A 26,332-nucleotide genomic window follows, 5' to 3' on the forward strand; every position below is an offset into this window, starting at 1 on the left:
TGGACAGGGCCTAAGCCTCAGCTTCAGATGGAAACCTAGAAGCAAACTCAACAGCTCCACTCCAAACCAGACCCCTCCAGTGGCCCAGGTCTCTAAGAATTAGGTGAGGACAAATGTTCTGCTCCAGTTTTCACACCAGGAGGTTAGGTTCTGGTCAAATCTTTCCTGTGATACTGACTTCATGTAACACAAACCAAATCCTGACCAAATCAAAGGCTAAAATTTCACTAAGCCCCACCTTTCAAAATGAAGCACAGCAGTAATACCCGATGCCAGGCCTTAGATTCAGAGACTTTTTATAGACTCTGGATATGGAATTTTCAGTGACCATCTGCTACCATCTTCCCAGATTTGTTGAAAAGATCACACTTAATTTGTGCCTTTTGACAGTCTAATTTTTCCTTAAAATGTGTTAAGACTAATACATTTTATTATTTCTGCTTTTCTTTTCACTGCATACAATAAAAATTACTGATGTCACTGTAAAGTCTTGCCAACAAAGAAGTTTCCAGTTTCTCAGATGATCAAGTAACTCTGCTTTTCCGGTTTTCAAAAACGTATGGATTGAAACTCAAGTATACTTGCACTGCTGACGGAGGGCAATGGCCGCTGAGAGTTTAGCAGAGTCTGTGGCCTATACTATCAGCTGACCCCAGATGTAGCCAGAGACAGTGCCACACGAGAACTTGAGGTGTCACTTGATTGCTACTGGCTGCTACATGGCCTCACTGGTGAACTATGCCTCCATCCTCTTCACTAGAGGATTTAGGGCCACGGTCATTCAAACGACTCAGCATCACACTGAACCAGTTTCCCGGGTGTAGCTGCAGTCTGTATTCACTGTACCAAAGAGAAGGGTAAGGACAGTGTTACTCCATAAAACCCCCAACTCACAGTGATTACACACCTGTGCTTGACTGAGTTCTTGAGATTAGGGAAATAAATGTTTGCATTATTAAATGGCCCTTGGAAAGGAGACTGATACTAAGGTTTGCTTTTAAAGCTGGTATTTGGATAATCCCTATTTATAAATCAATACTAAAATGCAAGCTTGTCAAAAACAGTAGTGATGGCTGTTTTCAAGGGAATAGAAGAACGGCAAAGGTACAGGAACAGCAGTTATGACTCTGGATTGTACAGGGAGTGTTTGTCAAGATGGGTGCAACGGCTGTGCAGCAGAGCTCTCCCTGACCAAGTATAACAAAGTCCCCATGTTTCTGTGCACAGAAGCCTTAAGGAAATCGCTTTTTAAAAAACCACAAAGGAAAACACCTCCAGATGGTTTTCCTTATGGATTTATCAACCGAGAAGTAGAGGACCCCTTCACATGCAGCTGAGACAGAAATAAAATAAATAAGAGAAAACATGTTGGGCAGTGGCGGAGTGACAGGGCTGGGGACTGGGCAGTGCCCCAAAGTTCAGGCAATTTCTTTTCCTAAACTGAGATGGTCAATTCACACAAAACAGGCCTGCAGCAGACAGTCTTGCTTGTGCTCCACTCCTCGGTGAGTTGGAGTAGGCCAAGAATAGAGCTGAGCTTAGAGGTGGCAGTGGGCAAAGCCACCAACAGAATGGGGACTGCTGATCCGGGCCTGACCTTCTGCCACAGTTCACTGGAAGGAGAAAGAAGACGAGGTGGGGCAACTAGAGGTTGAAGGCAGTGGCCATTTTCCAACGCTTCTGCAGGGCCCAAGGATCAGGATCTGTCTTCTCAACAGTCTCACTGGGTCAGGCTAGCCATTATATAGCTCAGGATGGCCTCAAACATAAAAATCCTCCTGCTCCAGCCTTCCAAATGCTGGGATTAGAGAGGTATCACCCCCAGCAGTTCTACTTTCAAAGCTCAGAGAAGGGTACAGAGAAACGACTATATACAGATGACGTTGACATGGCTTTAAAGTTACTCTGCAACTATCCTCTTCTAGAAATGACGGCATTTGCAACAGCAAGCACTTGGCAACTGCCATGAAACAGACACCTGGGAAGCACCAAGCCACAGACATGCAAAGATGCAGCACTCAGAGCTGAACACAGCAATTATGCTGCTTCTGACACAGCAAGGATTCAAGCAGCTGGGTCACTTTCCTAGGTTCCTCCTCCAGGGCAATCCAGTCTGCCTAACACAGAAAGAACAAGCTGGCAGACAAGATGGACTAACAAATGGCTCACGCTGACATGTAGGTCTTACTGTGGCACAAGTCAACTCTGAGAATATTGAAAAGTAAATCAAGTCACACAGGGGCAGCCACCAACCAGTGCAGTAAGAACTCAGCCCTTACGGGTGCTGTATGTGTTGTATAGTTCTAAACAGTGAGTTCTATGCAAGCGATGGCTTCATTCACTCCCATCACTGAAAGCACATTTTGTATGTATGGTCATAAACCTGACAAACCAATGCAACAGTAGCAGATGGCTACAGGAAGGAATTACTGCTTCAATTCTCGATGGCACATACTTTTAGTGTCTCCTTGTAAATTTACCTTTTCTTAATGAAATTATCACCTGTTACCCTTGTACAAAGATTTATCACAAATAACTATCGTGATTTTCCTTCTTGACAAAACAGGCTTTGTTAATCCAAAATCGTTTTAAAAAAGAACGATCATTTTATACCTGAGGGTGGAGGATAGAGGCAGGATGACATGTGAAAACATACAATTCTGGCTTCTCAACCATGTCTCTTTTGAAAACACATTTATACTTGAATGCAACTAAGCTGGCCCATGCTGTAGACGGATTCTTAACTAGTCTGGACCACTGTTTAGAAAGTGGTGACAGAGGACAGCCTAGGGCATAGGCTCCTGCTTCCAAAACAAAGGGCCTAACCGGCCATATCAGTGTGTGCTGGAGTGACTTCAACCTGGCAGTGCTGAGAAGGCCTTAACGTTACAGGGATCCCACGCCTATAGCCAAGTTCAAGGTGACCGTGTACATGGACTGAAGGGCAAACAGAGGGAGAGACAGACTCGGGCCTAGACAGGTCCTCAGGACAGGTGGGAGATCTTTCAAGGACTCTCTCGTAGCCCATCCTCTGTTTCCAATTCGGCCAACTGCCTCCTCAGGACATTGACTTTGGCTTGTAACTCCTTGTTGTATTCAATGATGTTAACCATTTCCTCATATGCTTCATCCAGATACTTAGAGGATCTGCTCCAACGTAGGAAGATTCCTATAGAATTGGGAAAGAAAAACGAAAGTAGAGGGTTCAGAGCAGCAGTATATGTCACTGGTAACTCCGTGCACTACTATACATTTCCCCACAGCTCGTTATATTTGTTTAGATTTTTCTTTTGCAGCACTGGGGCCTGAACCCAGGACCTTGCGCATGCTAGGCAAATGCTCTACTATGGAGCTACAGCAATTCCAGGTTTTGAGAAACAGGTCTCACTAAATGGCCCAAGCTAGCCTGAAACTTAGGATCCTCTTGTCTCAGTCTCTGAGTGGCTAGGATTCCAAGCATGCACCACCATATCTGGCCACCCTGTGCCTCATGATACTTCAAACCACAGATTCTTCAGTTACTCAAAGAATCCACACAGCAGCTAAGAAGTGAAGTTGTCATGGACTGGTTCACTGGTTATCAACCAGAAACACCTGCCACATGCTCATGAAAATAAGCTGGTACCTTACAGTGCCACAAAACTTCCACTTTCATTATATGAGTCACCAATTTTTACAATCGCTGACTCCTATTTTGGTCTGTAAGATGGCCTGAGTGAGTGGGACCATTCTCCTGGGAACAGTGATGGCAAAAGTAACAGCAGAGGCACAGGTTGTTACATAAGCATCACTCTCGTGGTTCACACACTCCACACCAGCATTCATCTTCCATCTCCACAGGCAACTGCTCGTCTCCTCAGACAACAACCACTGGCCCACTGTGGCCTGAAAGGGCAGTCACCTCAGGTGATTGCTTCCAGAATCAACCCCAGGTTTCCTGTTCTTGAATGATGAATCTTTTACATCAAATGACAGTGTTTGCTTCTAACCTATGCACACAAGCATCTCAGGATGTCTGTCCTACTCAGTGTGAACACCGTAAACACTCATGGCATTGTACTCCTTAGAGAATATGAACAAGAAATGAGCCTACCGCAGGTCAAACTTTTTGAAATTTCTAATCCACAGATGGTCCTGGCTGTGCATGTGGAATCCACAGACACAGAAGCCAAATGCTTGGAGAAAGCTGGCTCGTGTTGCTGTTTCTACCCCACAACTACACCGGCTACTTGTCAACTAGAAGTCACTGTTAATTCCTCCCGTGATGTAGACACACAGTGGTTGCTCCCCCTCTGCCACTTCCTCTCTCAACTTCCACCCACCTCCAGACTGGGCATTTGTCTCAAAGAGCTGGCCTCTAATTTCAGTGATTGAGCATGACGGTGGCTTTTAAGTAAACTGCCTCAGAAACAGTAAACAATTTTATTACATTTTATTTAGATGTGTACTTATGTGTGTGTTCATATGTGCACAAACAGGCATGTGCGTGAGTGCGTGCGTGACCTGTGGCTCTCTGTAACAATCCAGAGTAAGCAGAGAGGCTCTGCTGCAGGCAGCCAAACTCCTTCACAGATTCAAGGCACAGGGGCCTGCTCGGGGAACCTAGACATTGACGGAGGCATTTAGCTTCCCCGAATTCTAAGTGAGGAGGTGCCTAGCCTGAGGAAAAGGATGTATTCGGCAGACATGCCAAGAGGAACAAGAGGCAACCAGACAGAGAGAGCGTCACACGGTGGGCAAATCACTTCTATACACGAGCTACCCTGACAGCACACACATTAGAAGGAGCTGGCGTGCAGTGGCATAGGTGAGCTTATCAAACAGCTTTTCTGTACCCACGCTGCTGGCCTCAAAGTGACTGACCACTAGGTCCACTGTCCCGGGGAAATAAACACCTAATATACTGTATGTGACATTTGTCTTGTTTGTTTGTTTTTCAAAATAAGAGTTTCTCTGTGTATAGGTAGCCCTGGCTGTCCTGGAATCACTATGTAGACCAGGCTGGCCTCACACTCACAGAGATCCGCCTGCCTCTGCCTCCCAAGTGCTGGGATTAAAGGCGTGGGCCACTAGGGCCCAGCATGGTCATTTTTAAAAAACAAGCTTTGCTATTTAAGGAGATCAGTGTCAGTGGCCTGAAAAGTTGCACATGGAAGGGCCTCTTTTAGAACACACTTAGAAATGCATTACAAAATGCTATTCCACATGAAGCCTGGTACCTGCAGCTCCCACTGACGATATTTTGTGCTGATTTACAGAACCTACTGGAATGACTGTGTGACATTATTTTACACCCACTTAACTGTAATGATGCTTAAGAAATGAAACAGACAGAAACCTTCCCTGAGGAACTTGTAATTTGTTCACGTCCCAGCCATCTACCCCTGTTAATCTCTGCATGCTACTCAGCTGCCATGCCCACACTGAGAAAACATTAACACCCTTACAACAATCTGTGAGTTCAAAAACCAGCTGCTGTGGAATGGGACACCAGGCAAGCTCAGGGCACAGCAGGAATGGGTGAATCTCTGCACACACTGGGGAGTTACCTTCCCACAGCTGGAGACTCTGCGGAGCTACAGAAGGCCAGATGACCAGGTTGTTGGCTTCAAAGAGTGGATTGGTGAATTTACTCAGCTCGCTGGGCCGATTGACCCATGACCATAAAGACATCGTTTTCTGCTGTAACTTCAACTTACATCTGCTCAAGAAAGAAAGTCACCATTATAGTAGTTAATGGCTAACAACCACCCTTCAGTGCTCTCATAACTACTGCTACGCTCCGTGCGACAGAAAATAACTCTTGGTAGACAAACAAAATACTTTAAGATGAATAGATTTGGTGAAATTCCTAAACCTTCTGTAACCCAGCAGTGGCTGGGTCATGGTACAGCACTGTCACTCAGGGCCTGGGGACAGTTCCCAGGTAAAACGGGAGCCAGAAGACCTGTACTGAAATTATAATTGTAAAAAGATTCATTTTTTGAGTGTACATCTGTTGAAGTATATATATATATATGTGTGTGTGTGTGTGTTTAAGTGTGTGTGTGTGTATATATATGTATGCCCATGGATTCAATTGCCCTCAGAAGGCACTGGATCCCTGGGAGTTGGAGTCATGGGAGTTGTGAACCGCCCAATGAGAGTGCCATGAATACAATTTGGGTCTTCTGTAAAAGCTGTATGAGCTCTTAACTGCTGAGCCATCTCCAGCCCCCAGGTCATACTTCTGATGTCTTACTAGCTGCATATCTCTGAACAATCACCTACTTTTCTCTGGATCTTAGTCTCCTAACCCAAAGAGGTGGATGAGGCCATGCCTGGTCGTATGATAAGCTGTCTCCCAAACATGAAACTGTCATCATACATCAAGACATTAACATGAAAACGGCTGTCAATTCTGCTCCAGGCTTTCAAGCAGTGCATCAACTACTTTTAATCCAGCAGCAGAAAGTTTTGGTTAGGGGTCCCTCTCACTTAGCACACATTTGGCTCATAGGGCGTTTGTACTTTGTGTAATTTCATTAACTGCAGATTCCACCTTTTTATCAACAGTATCCACACACATCGAAATCCTAGCCTCTTTCAGGAAGTGACCTGGTATGAGCTCACCTACCTTTCACTTTCATTGTTGCCCAGGAAAGTTCCAAACTGGGAGGCATAAGCATGCTCAAAGAGTAAGATAAGGAAATGCTCATTAAATTCAAAGGAGCAAGGGAACTGCCGGAGGATCTGCCACACACAGTCCAAGAAGAGAAGAAACACGGGCGCTTCCCACTTCTGCTTGCTGTTGCAATAGGCTGACTGTGCACAGCGCTGTTGGAATGGGTGCCCAGCCTGGTGGAAAAGACAGAAATGTGAGGGTCCTGCCCTGACCACATTATGGCACACCCAAGAACACCAGTTCACGCAGTCACAGTGGCATTTCTATTTACTGGAATACCATAAAACAGGAGGCAGCTCCTGTCTAGGTGATTTTTTGGCTTAAAACAATTAAGAAAAAATTACAATTTCCAAACCCTTATCGAAGCTGTGTAGTGAGGATATAAACACAGGGACTGCAAATGTCCTTCAGACATCAAATACAAGGTGATGCTTAAGTAACGACGGAGTTATAAAATCCTCAGACTTGATTTTAACCACAGTCCAAGGCTTGTCTGTTAGTCATCATTACATGGCATTATGCTGACATTACACAGCAGCTAGGGAGAAATACATTATCAGGATAAGAGTCTCTAACCACAAAGACAGGACACGAAGGGAATGAATCAACTTTGTGAGTGAAAGGAGACTTAGGTCTCAAGTACATCATGAAAGTGATGACATTTAACTAGCTCCTAAGGGAGTGTGTAGCTGGAGCAGGATGGACAAAAGGCAGAATGCGCTGAAGTCCTGTCTCATGGTCACAGTCCCACCTTCACGCCTCCCAGTTTATCTGTATCAAGACTCAGCTTCCAGGAAACCTATGTTTTGTTGTGGATATAAACATGTTTTTGTTTTGGTCCCAGGTATGGGATATGGAACTGATTCAGATGGTCCACAGCAGCAGACTATTTGCTTTGTGCAGGCTCTGAGAGGAGCTCTTTGCCAGCTGCAGATAGAACTCTGGAGAGAGAATAAATGCCAGGGCCCAGAAAGTGAGGAGCTCAGAGAAAGAACAAGGCTGCTCCTGGTTGCTGTTGTGAGACAAGAAGTTGCAGAACTCCTGAAATGAGGATTGGACTGGCTCCAAGGAACTTACCGACCCTAACCAGCGGGAAGCAGCTAAGGGAACTGTGTCCCCTCTCCCACTAACCCTCTCTCTCTTCTACCTGGTGTTGGGGTATTGGAAGGGACTGTGGTGGAGTAGGGAGAAAAAGATATAAAAACCATAAATAAAAAATTTTAAAAGCATGACTAAAATGTTTACATTCTTTCTATTTTCCTTGTTGGTAACAAAGAACAAACTGAGTATCCCTTGACTAATAGGAACCAAAAGTGCTCTGGGCTCCAGGATTTTTCATAGTTTGAAAAATACACATGAGCACATGAGATATTTGGGGATGGAACTTAAGTCTCATAGCATACGCTTTATCCATAAAGCCTGAGGGTGATTCTGTGCAGCTTTGTTCTCCGCCTGCTCTTCTGCTGCAGTAATCACAGGAGGTCAAGAGGTCGGCATTTTAGAGCATTGGGGTTTCACATTAGAGATGTTTATTCTGCATAGCCGTAAGGAAAGGAAGTGCTAAGCAAACCATAAGAGCAAAGAAATGCTGGGGTGCGGCTATGGCTTCATGGTGGATCACCTGCTTCCATGCACAGTTCAACAAACAACACAGGAGATGGAGAAACTGAAAGCCACTAATGATTCTAAACACCTACTTGGGTGAAGGCAGATTCACTGGCCCACAGAAAATTAAACATATAACTTAAAAACTTTAAATAATCAAAATTTCATTCATAATGTTAGCACCACAAACTGGTCTTCGATCTCAGTGATTGGTAGCCCCACTCTTATCCAGCTTTCTCACCTGCAGCCACTCTCTCTCAATCAGGGCCTCAAAGCCTCGGATGGTTCTGCTTCTTGGTTCTAGGATGATCTGGGCCAGAGAAGTCACCTGCAGGGTGGAATCAGTTCCTTCTGTCCCATGAATCAATACTGATGCTCCTTCCCTGAGAGGAAAACCCAGAGCACAGAGGGGCAACTCCTTAATAATAGCATTTCATGACTAGAGTGTTCCAGTATCCTGCCTGTGCTGTCTGTAAGACATGAAGTTTAAATGAGACACTGGACAGATGAGAAGTTCTCATGGGGAGACTACAACAAATCACAAACTTCGTACAGCAACCCTTTTTCAGCTAAATGCATAACCCTTTCCAAGACCACACACCGCTGCTGCCACAGCAAGCACTTGCCTTCACTGCTTCAGTGGCTGAGCAAAACTGTTCCCGTCAAGCCAATAACCACACTAAAATTACTTTCCAGCTTTGAATTCAGCCTTTCCCCTATCAGCCTTTGCTAACTGTAGCGGACCCAAAAGACAGGTACTAAAACCACACTCTGAGATTCAAAGAAGTGGGGAAAAGCAAAAAACATACTACTGTCATCCCATAAATCCCGGCAAGGACACCACTGCCCATGAGAGTTACCAGGTGCTGGGACTCCATAATCCTAAAGAAATAAGGACTACACACTCTTCCTTCTCCCACTCTTTTTATTGAACTCATCTTAAAAAACTTTTGGGAAAAGGACATTTCACGTTTAGGATCTATTGCCAATTATTTTCCCATGCGCACACTTATTACATAGTAATTACAAAATTTCCTACTGTTTTCACATTTATTATAATCATTACCTATGTTTTATGCCATGTTTAGAGCTGTTATAGTAAGGCTATACAATATTCCATGAAGTGATAAACTTATAATCTACTTAGTCCTATACATTTTGTGATACCGGTGTACTTGTCTGTGGGTTGTACTGGAGCTTTTACTATGCAGACAACAGACTCCCCCAATGATAGGCTGCGGTGGTCTGAATAGGAACGGCCCCCATGGACACATGTGTTTGAGTGCTTGGTCCCAGGGAGCGGCACTACTAGGAGAAATGGCCTTGTTGTAGGAAGTGGATCACTGGGGAGGGGCTTTAAATTCTAAGATGCTCAAGTCTGCACAGTGTGTCTCAGTCTCTCTTCCCGCTACCTGTGGACAAAGGTGTAGAACGCTCAGCTCTTCTCCAGCACCATGCCTGCTTGGACGCTGCCATGATGATAATGGACTAAAAGTCTGAACTGCAAGCCAGCCCCAATTAAATGTTTTCCTTTATAAGAGTTGCAGTGGTCATGGTGTCTCTTCACAGCAATGGAACCCTAACTAAGACATGGGTTATATAACCCTTTTCTGAGAATAAAATCTAGTAATTATGCTAAAGAGTATGAAGAGACACTTTGTAGCTTTTGTACCTACTGAATGTGTACCTGATAACTGTGAGTGCTGTTTATTCTGAACCTAATTTAAGACTGATTTCTGAATTTTGAGCAATCACTTAATAAACCCAATTTTTAATGGAGGTGTACATCCCAGGATATCAGAAAAGGGAACCCACACATAGTAAAAACCCAGCCCTTTGGGAGGGGAGGCAGCTGCTCCCGGGGCTCCCTCCTCTCACTGTTCTGCTACTACTGCTGAACAGATAGACAGGAAGATGAACCCAGGCTGGGGTGTGGCTCAGCTGGAAGTGTTTGCTAGCATACAGGAGGCCCTGATCCTACCCTCCGTGGCACATAAACTGGGTGTGGTGGTACACTCTACACCCAGTTGTTGGTGTAGTTGCAGTACTTCCTAGGTGGAAGCAAAGGAGGATGAGAAATTTAAGGTCACCCTCAGCTACAAAGGAAGTTCTAGGCTAGCCTGGAGTACATGAGGCACTGAAGAGAAAAGCTGCTGTACTCAAGACACAAGGGGTCATTCGGAAGACTTTGGAAGCAGCAGACACCTTAACATTTCAAAGTGCCACCCAGGGAGGCCTTGACAATGCTTGAACACACACACACCACACACACCACACACACACACACACACACACACACACACACACACACACACGTGCATGGTTTCAGTTGGAATCCCCTCCTTTAAAAAGCTCTATGGTTTTGCAACAATTTATACACTCCTCCTGCTCTGTTCATTTTCTGCCTGGAGTCTCAAGTGTTAGGAGCCTTTAACTGAGTAAATACTGAAATTACTTGGCAAACTGCACAACCACCATCAGGACTTCCTGGCTAAGGCTAGAGTAACGACCCAGACCAAGTGCTTTAGAACGAGAAATCTGGCACAGGAGGAAGGCCAATAATACTATGTGACAGCATTATTCTACTGATATTGTGGAGAAAACTTCCTTTCATTCTTTCTCGTTGTGCATTCATAGCTTAGGGATTTCACACAAAAAGTAGAGCTGTGGTACTTAAAAACTGTGTCCTCGGAGTCAGACATGTACCCTGGTCACAGTCACTCAACAGACTGGCCCACTCACTATCAGACCTGTACATCCTCACCAGTAACTGCGGGCAGGCTCCCTCACACAGAGTCTGATAAAGCCCCCTGGAAGCTGCGAAGTGGGATCACTTTCATGTGCTCTATACACACATGTCTGTGTAAGTGTGTCGTGAGGGTGAGTCCCATCCAGGGAGGCCAAGCACACGCTACCTGTCAATGCACTGGGCCGCCAGGCAGGCAGTGGTCAGGATCTCCTTGATGTGTGTCAGCCAGTTGGAGGCCTCCAGCTTGCTGAGCCATCGGTCCATGTTGTGGGTTTGTTCGTTACATGCTTCCACAAGTTTGATTAAGCTTTCCTGAAGAACATGGTATCTTTTAAAACAAGAAAGAAAAAGTTACAGAAAGAAAGACAGATAGATAAAACAGAATGACAAAGAAAACAAACCTAAATCTGTCTCTGGCACATTTAGTGGCAGAGCAGTTCACTTTCACTGACTGTCCTGAAGCAAATTGAGGAGTAAGGGCTGAAAAGACTTTTAGCACCACTGCAAAGATGCTTCAATGTCTCATGGCAAACTGTTCCTGCTGATCAGAGGAGGCCCAGTCTACACAGCTGAGAGGGCAGAGGCCAGGGCACTGCACTCTGTGACCACCTGATCCCAAGATTCAGGGCAACTTACACCCCCTACCCTCTATGTAGCTGCTGAATGCTCTAGATTACACATCCAGGTCTCCACAGTGACATGCAAGACCAGCACAAATCCTATTCATCCTAGCTCCAAGCCCCTCCCCCCAACATGGCACCCCCTGAAAACTTGGAAAGCCCTCCTTTAAGGAGAAGCAAGCAGGTGGAGGGGAACACAAGGAGGAAGCAGGTGGGTACAAGAGAGAGTAAACCTCTAAACCTTGTAAGTAGGAAGATATAATTATATGTAGCAAATCTGTTCTGCTAGTCTGGCAACAGTTGACACACTGTGAGAACCCAGGGCTGAATTTTAAAAGATTGCTATCTAGTAAGGCTCATCTGTGCTTATTCAACATGAGAGTTTTTGCTTATCTTACAAAATTCAACGAAGGCTGGAGGCTGGGGTGGAGCTCATTTGCTTAATATACCCAAGCCTTGTGTTCAACTGCTACACACACACACACACACTCCAAAACGTGAATAGGCTAAAATTGAAAACTCTTTAGCTAAACTAAATAAAAAAGAGAACAAATTCAAGTAAATCTAATGAAAAATGCAAGAGGAGACACTGCAAGCTATACCACAGGAGTAGGAAGGATCATAGGATATGCATGGTGGCACGGCCTACCTTTAATTCAGGCACTCTAGAGACAAGGGCAGGTAGATTTCTGTGAGTTTGAGACTAGCTTGGTCTACATAGTGAATTCCAAGCCAGCCAGGGCGACATAGTGAGATCCTGCCTCAAAAGGAAAAAGAAAAAAGGAAGAATTTTGGACTTCTATGAGCAATTATACAACAAACTGAATACCCTAAACAAATGAGTGCAATCCTGACAAAACAGAACCAAGACAGAATCATGAAGAAACAAAAAATGTGAACAGCTCCATGAGTTAACAAAACAAAACAAAAAACCTGAATCAGTAACAAAAAAGTAAAAATCTTCCATTAAAGAAAAGCCACAGTCCTGAAGGTTTCACAAGCTACCAAACACTTAAAGAACTAAATTTAAGTCCTGCTCAGTCTTCAGAAAGCTTGGAGTGAGTACTATGGATTTACCTATTAGCCCAATTCTAATATCAAGGCCTGATAAGAACAAATAAGAGAAGATCACTGGCCAATATCCATGGTGAACACAGATGTAAAAACCATCAAGGCACTAGTGCACAGAACTCAGTAGCACACTGAAAGTCATACCACCCAGGACCTCAACCTTTATACACAAGCATACAACTCAAACCAATACATGCGACAAAGCACAGGATAGAAAAACAAGGATCTCAACAGATATGGGAAAAGCATTAGACAAAAGTCAGCACCCTTTCCTGATACAGACTCAACCCATTATCCATGGAAAGAATGCCCTTGAACACAGTAAAAGCCACATGTGACAAACCCACAGCAAATATCATACTCAACTGGGAAAGATCAAAGTATCTCCTTGAAAATCAGTAACAAGACAAGAATTCCTGTTTTCATCGTGGTTAAACAAACAAAAGTATCTTATAAATAAAAACATTCTAAAAACTCCAGCAAAAAAAAAAAAAAAATCTGTTAGAAAAAAATTCAGATTAGTGCAAGACCAACATATGTAAGTGAGGAGGGATATGTATGAGTGTATAAGTGTGAGAGTGTGTGTGTGTGTGTGTGTGTGTGTGTGTGTGTGTGTGTGTGTTTCTGAGTATGCAGAGGCACATGTACATGAGTATATGACTAGAGGTTTTGAGACACGGAACCTAGAGCTTGATGACTCAGCTGTACTGGCTGGCCAATTCTGGGATCCTTCTATCTCCACTATCCCAGCACAGGGATTACAGGAACACACCACCACATCTGGCCTTTTATGTGGGCACTGGAGATGTGAGCTCCGGCCTTCATGCTGTAAGCATTTTAACTGATTGAGCTGTCTCCCTGGTCCCAGTCAGGAATATTTCCTAGCAGTGAACTAAGTAAAAAGAAGGAGAAACTCTCATTCACAGGAGCAACAACAACAACGACAAAAAATTCCTTGGGAGCAAATTTATTCAAGACTGTGAAAGATCTGTACACTAAAAGCTATAAAATGCTCAAGAAATTTGTGTAGACCTAGAATTACTGGAAAGAGATCTCATGTTCATGACTGGGAAAACAGGGTACCCTCCTACCCAAATAAATCTACAGACGCTATACCACCCCTACAAAGTTCTAATAGCACTCCGCCTGAAACAGACAATGCTACAACTCACCTGGGCCTGCAGAGCACACTCCACCATGCCAAGAATGGAGGCAGCCTAGTCACCCTCTCCCAGGAAAGGATTTATCACTGACAGTTAAATCTATGGTTTTTGTCTCATGACTTTCCCAAAGTCCTAAGACTGCCACAGCCATGGCAGAATGAATTAGGAACCTTATTTCCTTTCTCTTCTGGCTTAAAAACCATTCTTCTTCACCAGTTCTGCTTTTTCTTTTAGAATGTTGCAAGCTATGGACCCAAGAGGCTGGTTCTACAGAACACAGTTACAGCACCACTGAAAACTTCTGACAGGAAGACACAAATATTCTTGCAACAGACAAGTAAGTGAGATTATGGATATGTTGCTTCATTATTTTGCAATCTGCAGCTGAATTCAAATTGCAGTAGTGGGAACTACAGCTTGCAGAAAACAGCCATACCTATTTTAAAGACCACAAGGCTGACTGAGCTGCAGATTCAGAATCAAATTACATTTGATTATCTCTTGTCCCTTTAGTAGCCACCACTGCCCATCTCGGTGCCTGACCTAACCTTTCCACCACTGGTAAAACTTTGGAAGGCATTAACTTGGCTAACTACTAGCATTGAAGTAAAGACTGTTGCCAGACAGCACTGAGACCTGTCAGCAGAGAGCTCCCCCATTTGCTGTATCCCACCTACCCGATGTTCCCACCAATGTACTGGAAGATGCCTTATGGCTTTCATCCTGCAACTATGAAAACTTCATGAAGCCACTTCCACATAGGAACATGTTATTTGTGGCAACCCGAATCTGTGTTTCTGGGCCAGAGTCACTGTATTTGGCTCAAGAATAAACTCACTTTGACTCCCTTTGAGGTAAGGGCAGACTGTATTGACAAAGATACATGTTTTGTCCACTAAATCTTAGTAAAGCAGATGGGGCAGGGAATGCCACAATAAATTGTTCTCCCTCAATTATGTGGAGTGGCTGTGATATCTGAACAGCCACAAGATCACCCTCGCCATCAGCCTACAGGGAGCTCCCATGACTCTTACTCTTTACCTCTCAATGGACTTGTGAATCCGTCTCCACTGGGGATAATGAGCTTCCTGTTCAAAGCCACCTCCTTTGGCTCTGGCTTGCTGGGCCACATTTAATGATCTGGTGTCAATGAGGTAGCCACGCTTTCCTGCCCTGAGGGTGGCATTTATCAGCTTCTCGTCTTCCTTGCACCTTCTCCCATTTGTGCCAGTTAGAGGCTGACCACTTCTCATGATCACCTGCAAGCACACGTGGCAACAATTCAATAGCGGATAGCTGAAGTTTCTGAGGAGGAGCTGGATCGTGACTCACTCTCTCAAAAACAATCTGTGGCACTCTGCCATGGGCTCTGATGAGTGTGCCATACACAACACCCTGCGTGTATTAACAACAGTTAATAACTGTAAAAATAAAGATAAGCCTTGTACTTTAATACAACTATTTTCCCAATAGCTCAAACATAGTAAACTCACCTATCACCTTGTAACAACCGAGCCCTGTACTTCACTGAGTCCATGAACTGTGGGCAGTAGATCAGGCCCCATAATGAAGATGATAAGTGCCTAAGAGCCAGGAACTGAGCCTCTGTGGGAGAGTAAAATCTCCCACACCTCAAATAAACTGCAGACCTCTGTGGACTCAGACACGGCTCCAATGAGCATCCCCTTTAGAAAGAGAAGCATCCATCTGTCTACGCTAGCAACAGAGGAAGCAGGCAGAACCTTCTGTCTGATGTTCACTCTGCCCATCCAGCCTTCAGACAGACACTGGGTCTAACACCCAACAGAAAACCACAATAGGGCTGTGACCACAGAGGCTTATCTATAGAACAAACCCAGCCCGCTACGTGCATATATCTTCCTCTGTCCTCCAACCAACTGCTCACCACCTTCACTACCCCCCGCCCAGAGTCCATGCCTCTCTCTTTGATAATTCTGCCTTCCAGTTCTTAGTCCCATGGCCTTACACTTAAACACAGGATAAAATCCATATTCTTTCCCTCTTTGTATCTTTATCACTTTATCTGACAGAATAACATTACCGAATCTTGGAGGAAAGAGTAAACTTTAATTCCATATACATGGAGTTGGCAGGCATTGGCAAGAATTATGAAGAAAAACACAAAATAAAAAGTTTATATATGTCCTTGTTTGAGGAATCATATTCAATGTTCTGAAAGCTGCCTTATCCTCTACTGTCCCACCCTTCTCATATTCTGAGACTACCTGTCTCCAAAACTATCATCTATGTATTTTGAAAGGTTTGCATTCTAAGCTTTTCTCAAGAAATTAGTACCTGTTGAACTAACCTCTTTCTGGGGAATAGGTTGGTGTTCTCGGGAAAACCATCATTAAATGCTCTGAGCACTCTCAGATAGCGCAACATGACCTGCAGCCAGTTACTGGTTAAGTTTTTGAGAGGAAGAGGAAACTTTAGGAGGTGGGGCCTGGAGTAAACAGGTCACTGGGGTGTGTTTAGGGGATATCCCTGGCCCCTTCTTCCTCTCTCTCTCTGCTGGGGTCAAGAGCCTCTTTCTCCCCATGCTCCCACCACCATGGTGTTCTACCTCTCAAGCCCAAAACAGTGGAGCCAGCAGGATGGGGACTGAAACACTACATCTGTGAGCCAGAGCACACTTTTTCTCCATTTAAGTTGTTTCTCTACAACAACTGCATGTCCCTGTATCTGACCCAGTATTCTGGTGACTACAAGGAAGACCTTGCAGAACGCCCCCATCAGTTATGGCCAATCTTGATCACTGTAGGCTCTGAAGCTGAAGCTGTAACATCTGTAAACCTGCAGAAGAACTTTCCCTGTTCTGCTGCACCCACCCGTTCAAGGCTCTCACCAATTTAGCTGTTACATGCATCACTTGTACCTTTCGTTCATTTGGGACTGCAAGGGCTCAGGAAACCTGTCACCCAGAGCAGACACTACTGTTTATTCTGTTTGACTCAGAATAAACAACAATTATTTTAGAGTGATGCTACCAGGGGACACAAAACTACATTTAATGTCAGTTGTTAAAACATTGTATAATAAACATCGAAGAGCAAGACCATTGCTAACAGGACAGGTGCCCTCCTGACAAAATAGCAAAAAAGTAAAACTCTTTGTCACATTGATCCCCTCTTTCATAGTCCCAGGAGAAAGAACAATGGAAGATGGCTGTAACTATCTAATTTAATATAGGCTGCAGAATGAGAAGAAAATTTTAATGAAAAGCAAAAGAAGAGAAAATGCCAGACATGGTGGCACATGCCTTTATTCCCAGCACTTGGGAGAGAGAGGCAGGCAGATCTCTGTGAGTTCAAAGCCAACCTGGTCTACAAAGCAAGTCCAGGACAGCCAAGGCTACACAGACAAACACTGTCTTCTATAACTCCTCCCGTACATAACAAGCAAGCTGAGGTTCCAGGCTGTAGCAAGGCCGGTAGCACTCCATCAGACTACAGACAGCCTACCCGATCCCAGATTTTCTGTAAGTGCATCTGTTCTTTCTTCATTCCCTGGCTGTCCCAGTCAGAGCTCAGGGACCCAAGATGTCACTGGTCTCTGGAATCCCCAACTTCCTGATTTCCTAAAGTATGAGTAAATGACACATGTCATTCTTCTCTCTTTTGTGAATCAGTGTCTGCTAACTGACCTTTCACAGGGAAACATGCTAAGGATAATTACAATAAACATCTCAGCAGGGCTCTAGGAAGAGAAATACCACTCTTCTGTCTTAAAAACATTGCAACAAGCATTAAATAAGCACGCTTTCCTTCGCACTGTGTCTGAAGATAGATCCAACCTTTCTAAAGCTGAGCGGTACTGACAGAACTCAGTACACCCTGCCTAGGAAAGCACCTCACTCCTGGCACCTTGCACTTTTCACAAGGGATGTACTAGTGGGAACAATCTGGCCAATGACTCAGCCCAAAGCCACATAGAAAAGGAACATTCCTAAGCAAAAGATCCCGCCCACCCCACCCACGCCTGTCAGCAGGGCAGCAGCCTCCCCCACTCACCATGCCGTTCTTTTTATGGTAATAGCTCAGTACTGGGAAGCGACCCCCATGTCGAAAGGCTGCCACCTTCCGAAGAGCTTCATCATCGATGGACTTGGGCACAATGACGGTTGGTGGGTAGGAAGGACAGATGGCAAATTCCTTATTGACATAGCTCAGTCTCCATTCACTGGTCTGAAAAACACACAGCACTTCAAAGCTGAGCGTGCATCTTGGTGTCAGAAAGCATCTAAGGTTTAAAGGCTTCAGAGGCGATTTCCACCGAAGCCATTTAGCAGGCAATCTGGACATGTAGCTCACACTCAAGTCCTGTAGGGGGTAACCTCCACTTTTCAGGCCAGCTCCACAGCTTGTGGCATGGAGGGTGACCACTGTCCCTGGAAACTTCCGCCCCATGCCAGGACAACACCTATTGTAGCTGAAGCTCCTCTATCAGTTTAACCATGATTCAGACAGCATGGCTGAAGCTCTCCATCTCACGAGACAACATTGCAAAGATTTAAAGACAGTTGTTGTCCCTTAGTTAAATACACCATGCCTATCTGTGGTTATGGTGGCCAAGATCAGCCCAGTCGCCTCTTTCTGGGTACTGCTAGGATAAGTCATCTTAACACAGTACTGACAGACTGTCATCCCAGAATGCTCTGCTGGAGTAAAAATGATAGATACAGCAAGTCCTTTGCTGTCTACTATTCTGAAATAAATAATGCAACCAAATTGGTTGTCTTAAGACAACAAGGATACACTCCTGGAAAGCCCTCCTGTACCATGAGATCATTTCTAAGTCAGCTTCTAAGTCTTGGAAGCACATCAAATAGCAGAACTGAAAATTATATGTAGAATGTAAGAGACTGCATTTTATATTTCAAATGTAAAAAACAAAATAATAATGTGCAAATTTAAAATGTACCTATAAATCCAAGTTGGTTCAACATATCCACCCTGACTTACACAAATAGAAAATTGAGTTAAATGTGAAACTTAACAGAAACTTGTATTTACAAGATCAAATTCATACAAATTTTAATTACTTTCTTTACAGAAGTTTTTGTTTTGTTTACATACACTGTGAGCGAGTGTTTGTGTGCACACATGTGCCTGTGTGTAGCGTGTGTGCAGGTGCCTGTGGAGGCCAGAAGAGGCATGGGATTTCCTGGAGCTGGGGTTAATGATAGTTGCAAGCTGCCCCATGTGGATGCTCGAACCCAACTCAGATCCTCTGGAAAAGTAGCAAGTGCTCTTCACCACAGAGCCATCTCTCCAGCCCCCACTAGATTACTGTATGGTTTCCACCTTGTGGTCACTTTCTCAAACAGTTTTAACAACTGCTTTAAAATCCTTCAAATATCTGGGTCATTTCGGCGTGAGTGCCTACTTTTTCTTCCAGAGAATGTGTGACATTTCTGACTCAGTTATGGTTGCATCACAGACCTGAGAATGCAGATATGCTTGGTGCAGGGGTAATGTGTTTTTAGCAGGCATTTAGACCTTGGCTAGCTTTGTGGCACATGGTGGCTCAGCATCGTGTTCATTCTGTTCTCAGCCTGGATGCAAGTCAGCCAGAGACTGGGGTTGCACACAACCTCAAGGTTCCCCTTTTCAGGCCTATGCCTTCCCAGGGTTCCTCATTGTGCTCCTGCATCACTGATCACCTTAGGTTCCTCCCTCTGGCTTTCCCCCAGAGGAATATGGGCTTCCATCAGAGTGTGGGCTGCTCTGTACTATCGATGCCACAATCACGCTGACCTCTAGACAAAGCAACAAATGAGACTAATGAGGTCCCTTTAGAGCTATTTTAAATATTCTGTTCTGTAATATCACATTGTATGAGGCATGCGGGCCATAACTGATAAGCAGAAGTGGTTAATACTATGATTAGAGGATTTTGTGGTTGGCAAACAAAACAAGCTTAAACAAACAAACAAAAACCCCAGCCTTCCAAAGACTGCAGAGCAAGATACATGCCTGTCCTTCACAAAGGTTTTCTAATGATAGACACATGATCCTGCCACCCTTTGTCCCATTCTATAAATACACTCATTCTTACATTCTTTTATTCACTTAACAAATCCTTACCACTTACTGGTCATGTGCCAGGAATACTGAATAGGAATAAACACCTCATGGTTCCCGACACTGTAAAGCATACACTCTTGCTTACTTCCTAGCCCAGGAGGAGCAGTAAACTAGGAGCAACAGACATCAGCCTGCTTCCTCCTCACACCTGAAGGAGTCTTCTTATAAACTGCTAATCCTATTTCTCAGCAGATTCCAACCCTGCCTCCCTTCTCATTTTAGACACTTTCTCCAGGAGTCTTTGGCTCCCTCATACCCCATGCTTTTCATAACATGCAGTATGATTCCTGCCAACTTTTCACCTTTAATACATCTCTCTCAAACAAGCTCTAGGCAAAACTATATTTTTATCACAGTCAATGGTATTTACCACACAAGACCATAAACCTCCCTTCCTTCTTCCCTCTGATACCATGGACATCTTCATTCTTCAAATCCCATGGCCCCCTAATCCCTACTTCTTGATTTCCAAGTGACCATTTATAGAAGTATGATAGAAGAAAGAAGTCAAACAATCAAGAAACAAAACCTAGTTCTAGCAAGCTGGCTTAGAGACTAGGCCAGGTGTTAACTCACAGCAGCACACTAGGGAGGTGGTTCTCCAGTGCCATCTTAGGTACACTGTGGGTTCAGTGTATTCTTCAAGAGTGGCTCAAACCTATTAGATATTAAGTTGTTACTCAGGGGACACCTATTAATTAACTCATAGTCTGCCAGGGAGCTTTAAGCAAAACAATGTTTTATTTTTATTTTTTAAAACAATACTTATGCTCAGTCTTCATGTGGTTTGCCTAGTAAGGGGAACAGGGGCTGTCTCTGATATGGACTCAGTGCCTGGCTCCTTGATCGCCTCCCCCTGTGGGGCGCACCCTTACCAGGCTACAGAGAAAGAGGATCCAGACAGTCCTGATGAGACCTGATAAGCTAGGGTTAGATATTAGGGAAAGAGGACCTGCCCTATCCGTCCATCGACTAGAGGAGGGACATGGAAGGGGGGAGGGTGGCACCAGAAAGAAATGAGGGAGGGACTACAGCTGAGATAAAAGTGAATAAATTGTAATAAAAAATAATGAAAAAAATTTATAAGAAACAATACTTATAAATGTAATTTGCAAAATTTTAAAAACTCCAGGACTATGTTAATCTATTGGAAGGAAAAGTGTTGCCAGCTACAGCAATTATACCAACACATGGACAAAGTGACCAGCCCAGAATGAAAGAGGCTGATCCAACAGCCAGTGCACACTCTCTATATAGGCATGACTAACCCAGCCCCACCTCACTAGTCTCCAAAGGGAAAGTATCGTTTTCACAAGTGAAATAAAGTATTGTATTAGTTCTTATGACCCACAATGTCAAATGTGGACTCACAGCAGAAGAGTAGAGCTCAAATTCTTGCTCAGGAAGGAAGGAGTGCCAGCCATCTTCGATCACCTCAAACATGGGTCGGTAGAAGAAAGGGTACATCAGGGTGACTGAGTCCAGAGTGGATAATGCCTAGAGGACAGAAAGAAAATGATTCTACAATTGAAAGCATTCTAACAAAGCAGCAGTCAGCACATAGGACCTGGTAATGATAGAACCCAATGCAGATCTTCAATGCTGTATCTCTACATAGAGCTACAGTCTGTCTGCAGCTAGCACCCACACGTCAGCATCTAACAAGACACCAACCTTCAACAAGCGCTGCCTGAATGGGACAACAGGACAGTCTGTGCCTGGTGAAGTAACACTTCCTGACACAACTTAACAAAGTGCAATAAAAATGTTTTAAAAAATTCTGGGCACTGACGAACAAGGAGGTCTGGGTTAGTAAGTCTCAGCTGAAACTCCAGGAACTAACTGAACATTGTAAATCAAATCATGCCTGCTTGGCACTATAAAAAGGAATGCTCAACTCTGGCCAGCTGCCAAGCCTCAGAAGCCTCATGCTCCGAAGCCCGGCTACACAGTGGCTGTCACATGGCCTCCCTTTGCCTTCTTCAATGGAGGAAACTTCTCAGGCTCAGTAGGAGTCTTTACGGAGATATGTCATCTAACAGGACAACCACAGTGCACAGTATAGGACAAAACTGAGTTCTTACGAGACACACAGGTGTAGAAACTGTGTTCACACTCACTTCCTCCTTCCTAAAGAGATCTGCCAATGGGCTAGGCACTGTCCTGTCTTTATGCTACCCTAGTTATACCCAACCAAGGGGAGCCTGAGACATTCCTTTGTTCAAGCAGTGGAACATTATCTCAGCTTGCTTTCTCATTCACGTTGGGGCGTACAGCCAAGTCAAGATCATACTTCCAAGTGACAACTACATATGGCAGACTATTCAACTCTCTCTCTCTCTCTCTCATTGGTTCAAATTTAGCAAAAGCAGAAAGGTTTGCATGTCATTTCTTTAACAACACATCGCCTGATCCTCTACTTCTTGTTTTGGTTCAAATCATTGATTTAAGGCTTTCTCTCCTTTTAACAGCTAAACCGCTTTTTTTTTTTTTTAAATAAAGTCCAAATAAGCCAGTTACACAGAAAGAAAAAAAAAATCAGCTTTTTTTTTACCTAGAAATTACTTTAAATACAGAGTTAGTTGATATAACTGACATAATTTAGTGACAGTGATTTAAAGGCAATTTAAAATTGGGGTGTATACCAAATTAGTCAGAAGAAAAAAAAGGAGTATGAGGCTTTCAACTGAGACCTTAAACTATCCAAGCAAAGTTTCTATGTGTGGCCAGAACCTGAACTGGTGAAAACAAATACATCCTTCAGATGTACTAAAGCCACAGATGACAACTGTTGTTGATAATCCCTTGCTTTACTCTGCTACATAATACTGTGAATATACTTTGGACACACAGCTCAAGGGTAAGCTGAGAAATGGTTAAGACAGTGAACTTTATGTGATGTGGCTATTTCTACCACAAAGTCTCACAGAAGGGCTCTCCAACGACAGCTACCATTTACCAAGTATTATGCTAAGCATTCTACATATACCCACCAATGTAACCTCCCAACACCCCTTAAGGGCAGGAGACTAACTTCAAGAGGTGCGGTACTTCACCACAGGCCGAACACTGATAGAAAAGCACTATCACAACAATCGCAGTATTACGAAGTTCGGGGCTGTGGCATCTCTTCCAACACCATGTAACGCTCAGGAAGATCATACCCATTTACTGTAAAGTGTCTACAAGCCATCTAACTGCATTTGTTCCACTGGCTTAGAACTCCACAAAGGATGTTCTTGTCAAGAAACCCACTGAAACAGAATAGTTCACTAAATGCCTTCATCATGGAAACTATCACTACAATAAAGATGATCCTTGGGGTTTTTTTTTTTCTAAACAAGAATTCATACATACTCAAATAAAATAACTTCTGTTATTTGCCAATATGAATTCAAAGAAATTCTATCAAGAAATTTACATGAAATTCCAAGAACTTCTAAGCAATTGATGCAATTAAGAATTCCATGTAATGTGACATGAAAAGGGAAATAAGTACGGTAAGTCCCATTATTCTCATGTGACAAGGGCTATACAAAATAAGAATATAACCCTTTTCCCCTCAGAGTTTTGCCTGCAAAATACTCACCTCAATGGAACTTGCTATATTTAAACATTCCTCCATTCCAGGGATATCCAACTGAATAATTCGGAAATCTTTACACTTGATGATGACGGTACCTAGGGAGCCCACAAATCTGTAAGAAATTACACATCATGTGAATGGGAGGAACACCAGATAGGACAACAGATCAGAGCCAGAACACAGCCAGCCAGGGATTTAACCTTTCTCATGCAGGTGTGGGAGACCACTGCCTACATCCGCGCACTAAAGATGAAGGAAGGAGTCTAGTAGCCCGCTGATGGTGTGGGTGGGCGACCTACCACTGCTTCACCCAAACTGCTGGAAACGCTACCACGTCACATTGTTTTAAGGTGCCACTCTGTAGACATCTTAACCTCCAAAGTATGCAGTGAAGCAATAGAGAGAGTTGTTACTCCCACATACTTCACAGTGAATAGATAATCAATTTTGCCTTCTCCTGCCTACAGTACACAGGGCTCACAGGGATACTGAGGCGACGGAAAATTGAAGTGCAGATGAAAGCATACACAACTGTTTGACTCGGAGACACTCTCTTTCACAGGTAAGGAGTACAGAATGGGAGGCTGGAGAGAAGGCTCAGCAGTCAAGAGCAAGCACTTTCTGGTCCTCCCCAAAATCCCCAGAAGTCACACGGAGTGCTTCACAACTTTCTGTAACTCCAACTCCGTGAGATTCAACTTTGGGGCACCTGCACTCATGTGTACGTCCTCACACAGAGATACACACATCTACACACAAGTAAAGATAAAACATTAAAATGATGGGAGTGAAAAAATAAACAAAGATGACTTAGTTCATACTTCCCTCAAGGGGCAGTCCTTTTCTTCTCACCAGAAAACCTGAATAATGTTGAGGACTGATGAGTACCCTCAGTGGGAAGTTAGCAACCCAGAAAACAAATAAGATGAAATATGATAAACTGAACTTAGTCTTCCCTAGATTGAGCCAAGCAAATATCAAACTTATCACCCACCTGCCTCGGCTTTCTCAGTGCTATTACAGGTGTACACCACTGAACTTTAAACATGTTTTTCTTTGGGGGAGAGAATAAAATGTTTAAATGGAAAAAGAACGACAATGTACTCAGTTGAGTACTACAGCCAGGCATGGTGGCCCATACACACAACTGTAATTCCAGCATTTACTTGGGAGGCTGAGGCTGTTGAGTCGGGAGTTCAAGACTGGCCTAGGCTGCAAAGGGTGAGCATGTCTATTTTTAAAAGGGGAGGGGAAGGCTTTCAACTGTATTCAATCACAACTTCGTGAAGTGAGATTGACAACCAATAATGATTCGAGAAATAACGAGGTACATTCAAGGAATGTGATTGAAGAAGAAATTTTAAAGAGAACACTGAAAATACACCCAAATGGTATTCAAAAAGACCACTGCGACCCTGAGCCCTTAACCGGGTAAAGCAAAAGCTAGGTACCCAGTGCAAACGGCCTTCAGATGTAGGCCACAGAAGGTTCATTCTGCTAGCTAGGCGAGGATGACAGCAAAACACCTGGAAGCGTCGGTTCCGGCTCCCCACGGCCCTGGGTGTGGCGAGCGCTCACCGTTTGTCAATGGCGTCGATATTTGAATGAAGGAGCCAGAGCTCCTCCGTGTTGTCCTGCCGGGAGGACAGGATCAGGTGGTGGCCCGTCAGACACAGGGTCCCTTCCACAGCAGGGTAGAAAGGCCGGTGCAGCACCACATTGTCCACTCGTGGGGTCTTAATCAGCTCCGCGAACTCCATGTTCCCCGAGCGGCCGCAGCTCGGGGGTGGATGCCGACTCCCGCAGGGGCCAGGCGGTTAATCCGCAGACCCAATGCCCCAGCTGGGCGGGCCGGGAGGTCGAGCCCCGCCCGGTTGGGCGGGTGCGTCAAGGCCTGCGGGCACCGCCCTGGCCGCTCCCCTGAGTCTCTTCCTCACCACTGGCTGGGACTTCAGCCGCAGAGAAGGCTTCGCGGCAGATCCCGCAGTCTCCGCTGCCACCGACCACGGACCGGCAAGCTGCAGAGGAGAAGGACCCGGCGTCGCGGCAGCATCGGAGCCCTAGCCGCTAGGGACTTCTGGCGGAAGTACCTACTGGCTGACGCACCCAGCAGTAACTCCGGGCAGAAATACAGATACTCAAGACTCGGAAGACATATTGGCAGGACCGGAAGTTGGTCCGTTGTTAGATCCGGTGAAACACAGCCAGAAACAGTGACTTTGTGTTCCTGCAAAGAACACAAAAAACGCTCTTTCATCTACCGGCCGAGTCCTTGTCCTCCGAATGCTAGGAATTATCGGAGAATACTGGACGAGAAGACGTCGTTGACTTACCGCCCTCCGCTCGAGTGGTGTCCTTCAAGGGCTATTCTGGGCGTTTGCTGTAACTGGTGGCTCTTCTCATGGACTGGTCACGAAAGGATGTCAGGTGTAGGATGGAAGAAGTGATTGTGATCCAGAAGACGCCTCCGGGTGTCTGGAAGGGACACGGGCTATGCTTCAGACTCTTAGCGCCATGACTTTAAACAAGAAAAGCCTTGTTGAAAAGAGGAACCAATTAATTCTCACCCTATGAAAGAACTCTAGTGATTTCAGAGATTGCTCACTAATCTGACCTGGACCTCTGTGAAATCCAAGACCTTGGTGTATTGGCCATCACCTTATAGCCTCCCAGTTCTAAGTTCAGTCAAGGTGAACTGCTCACAGACACAACAATCACAGAGTTTTGCTCATGTAATTCACCTCTTCTTGCTTCCTAACTTTCT

General features: G+C 44.5%; 1 protein-coding gene across 1 annotated transcript; it reads right to left on the bottom strand.

The window, feature by feature from the left end:
- Nucleotides 1–2,583: 2,583 nt before the first annotated feature.
- Nucleotides 2,584–25,724, bottom strand: Mtmr9 (myotubularin related protein 9). The gene is made up of 10 exons (XM_055609774.1): nucleotides 25,147–25,724; nucleotides 23,572–23,680; nucleotides 21,354–21,479; nucleotides 17,907–18,080; nucleotides 14,914–15,131; nucleotides 11,185–11,346; nucleotides 8,511–8,652; nucleotides 6,617–6,837; nucleotides 5,550–5,701; nucleotides 2,584–3,169 (listed from the first exon to the last, which is right to left on the bottom strand). The coding sequence occupies exons 1-10, from the start codon at nucleotides 25,326–25,328 to the stop codon at nucleotides 3,006–3,008; spliced, it is 1,650 nt and encodes a 549-aa protein (XP_055465749.1). The 5' UTR covers nucleotides 25,329–25,724; the 3' UTR covers nucleotides 2,584–3,005.
- Between the last annotated feature and the right edge of the window lie 608 nt (nucleotides 25,725–26,332).

This window comes from Psammomys obesus, unplaced genomic scaffold (genome assembly GCF_907164565.1).
Source record: "Psammomys obesus unplaced genomic scaffold, mPsaObe1.curated_primary_1811, whole genome shotgun sequence".
Classification (NCBI taxonomy): domain Eukaryota; kingdom Metazoa; phylum Chordata; class Mammalia; order Rodentia; family Muridae; genus Psammomys; species Psammomys obesus.

Coding starts and splice junctions, on each gene's coding strand:
- Mtmr9 (XM_055609774.1), bottom strand. CDS start 25,328: ATGGAGTTCGCGGAGCTGATTAAGACCCCACGAGTGGACAATGTGGTG. Junction 18,081..21,353: donor TTGAGCTCTACTCTTCTGCT/GTGAGTCCACAT, acceptor TGTGTTTTTCAG/ACCAGTGAATGGAGACTGAG. Junction 6,838..8,510: donor TTGAGAGAGAGTGGCTGCAG/GTGAGAAAGCTG, acceptor CTTTTCCACCAG/GCTGGGCACCCATTCCAACA.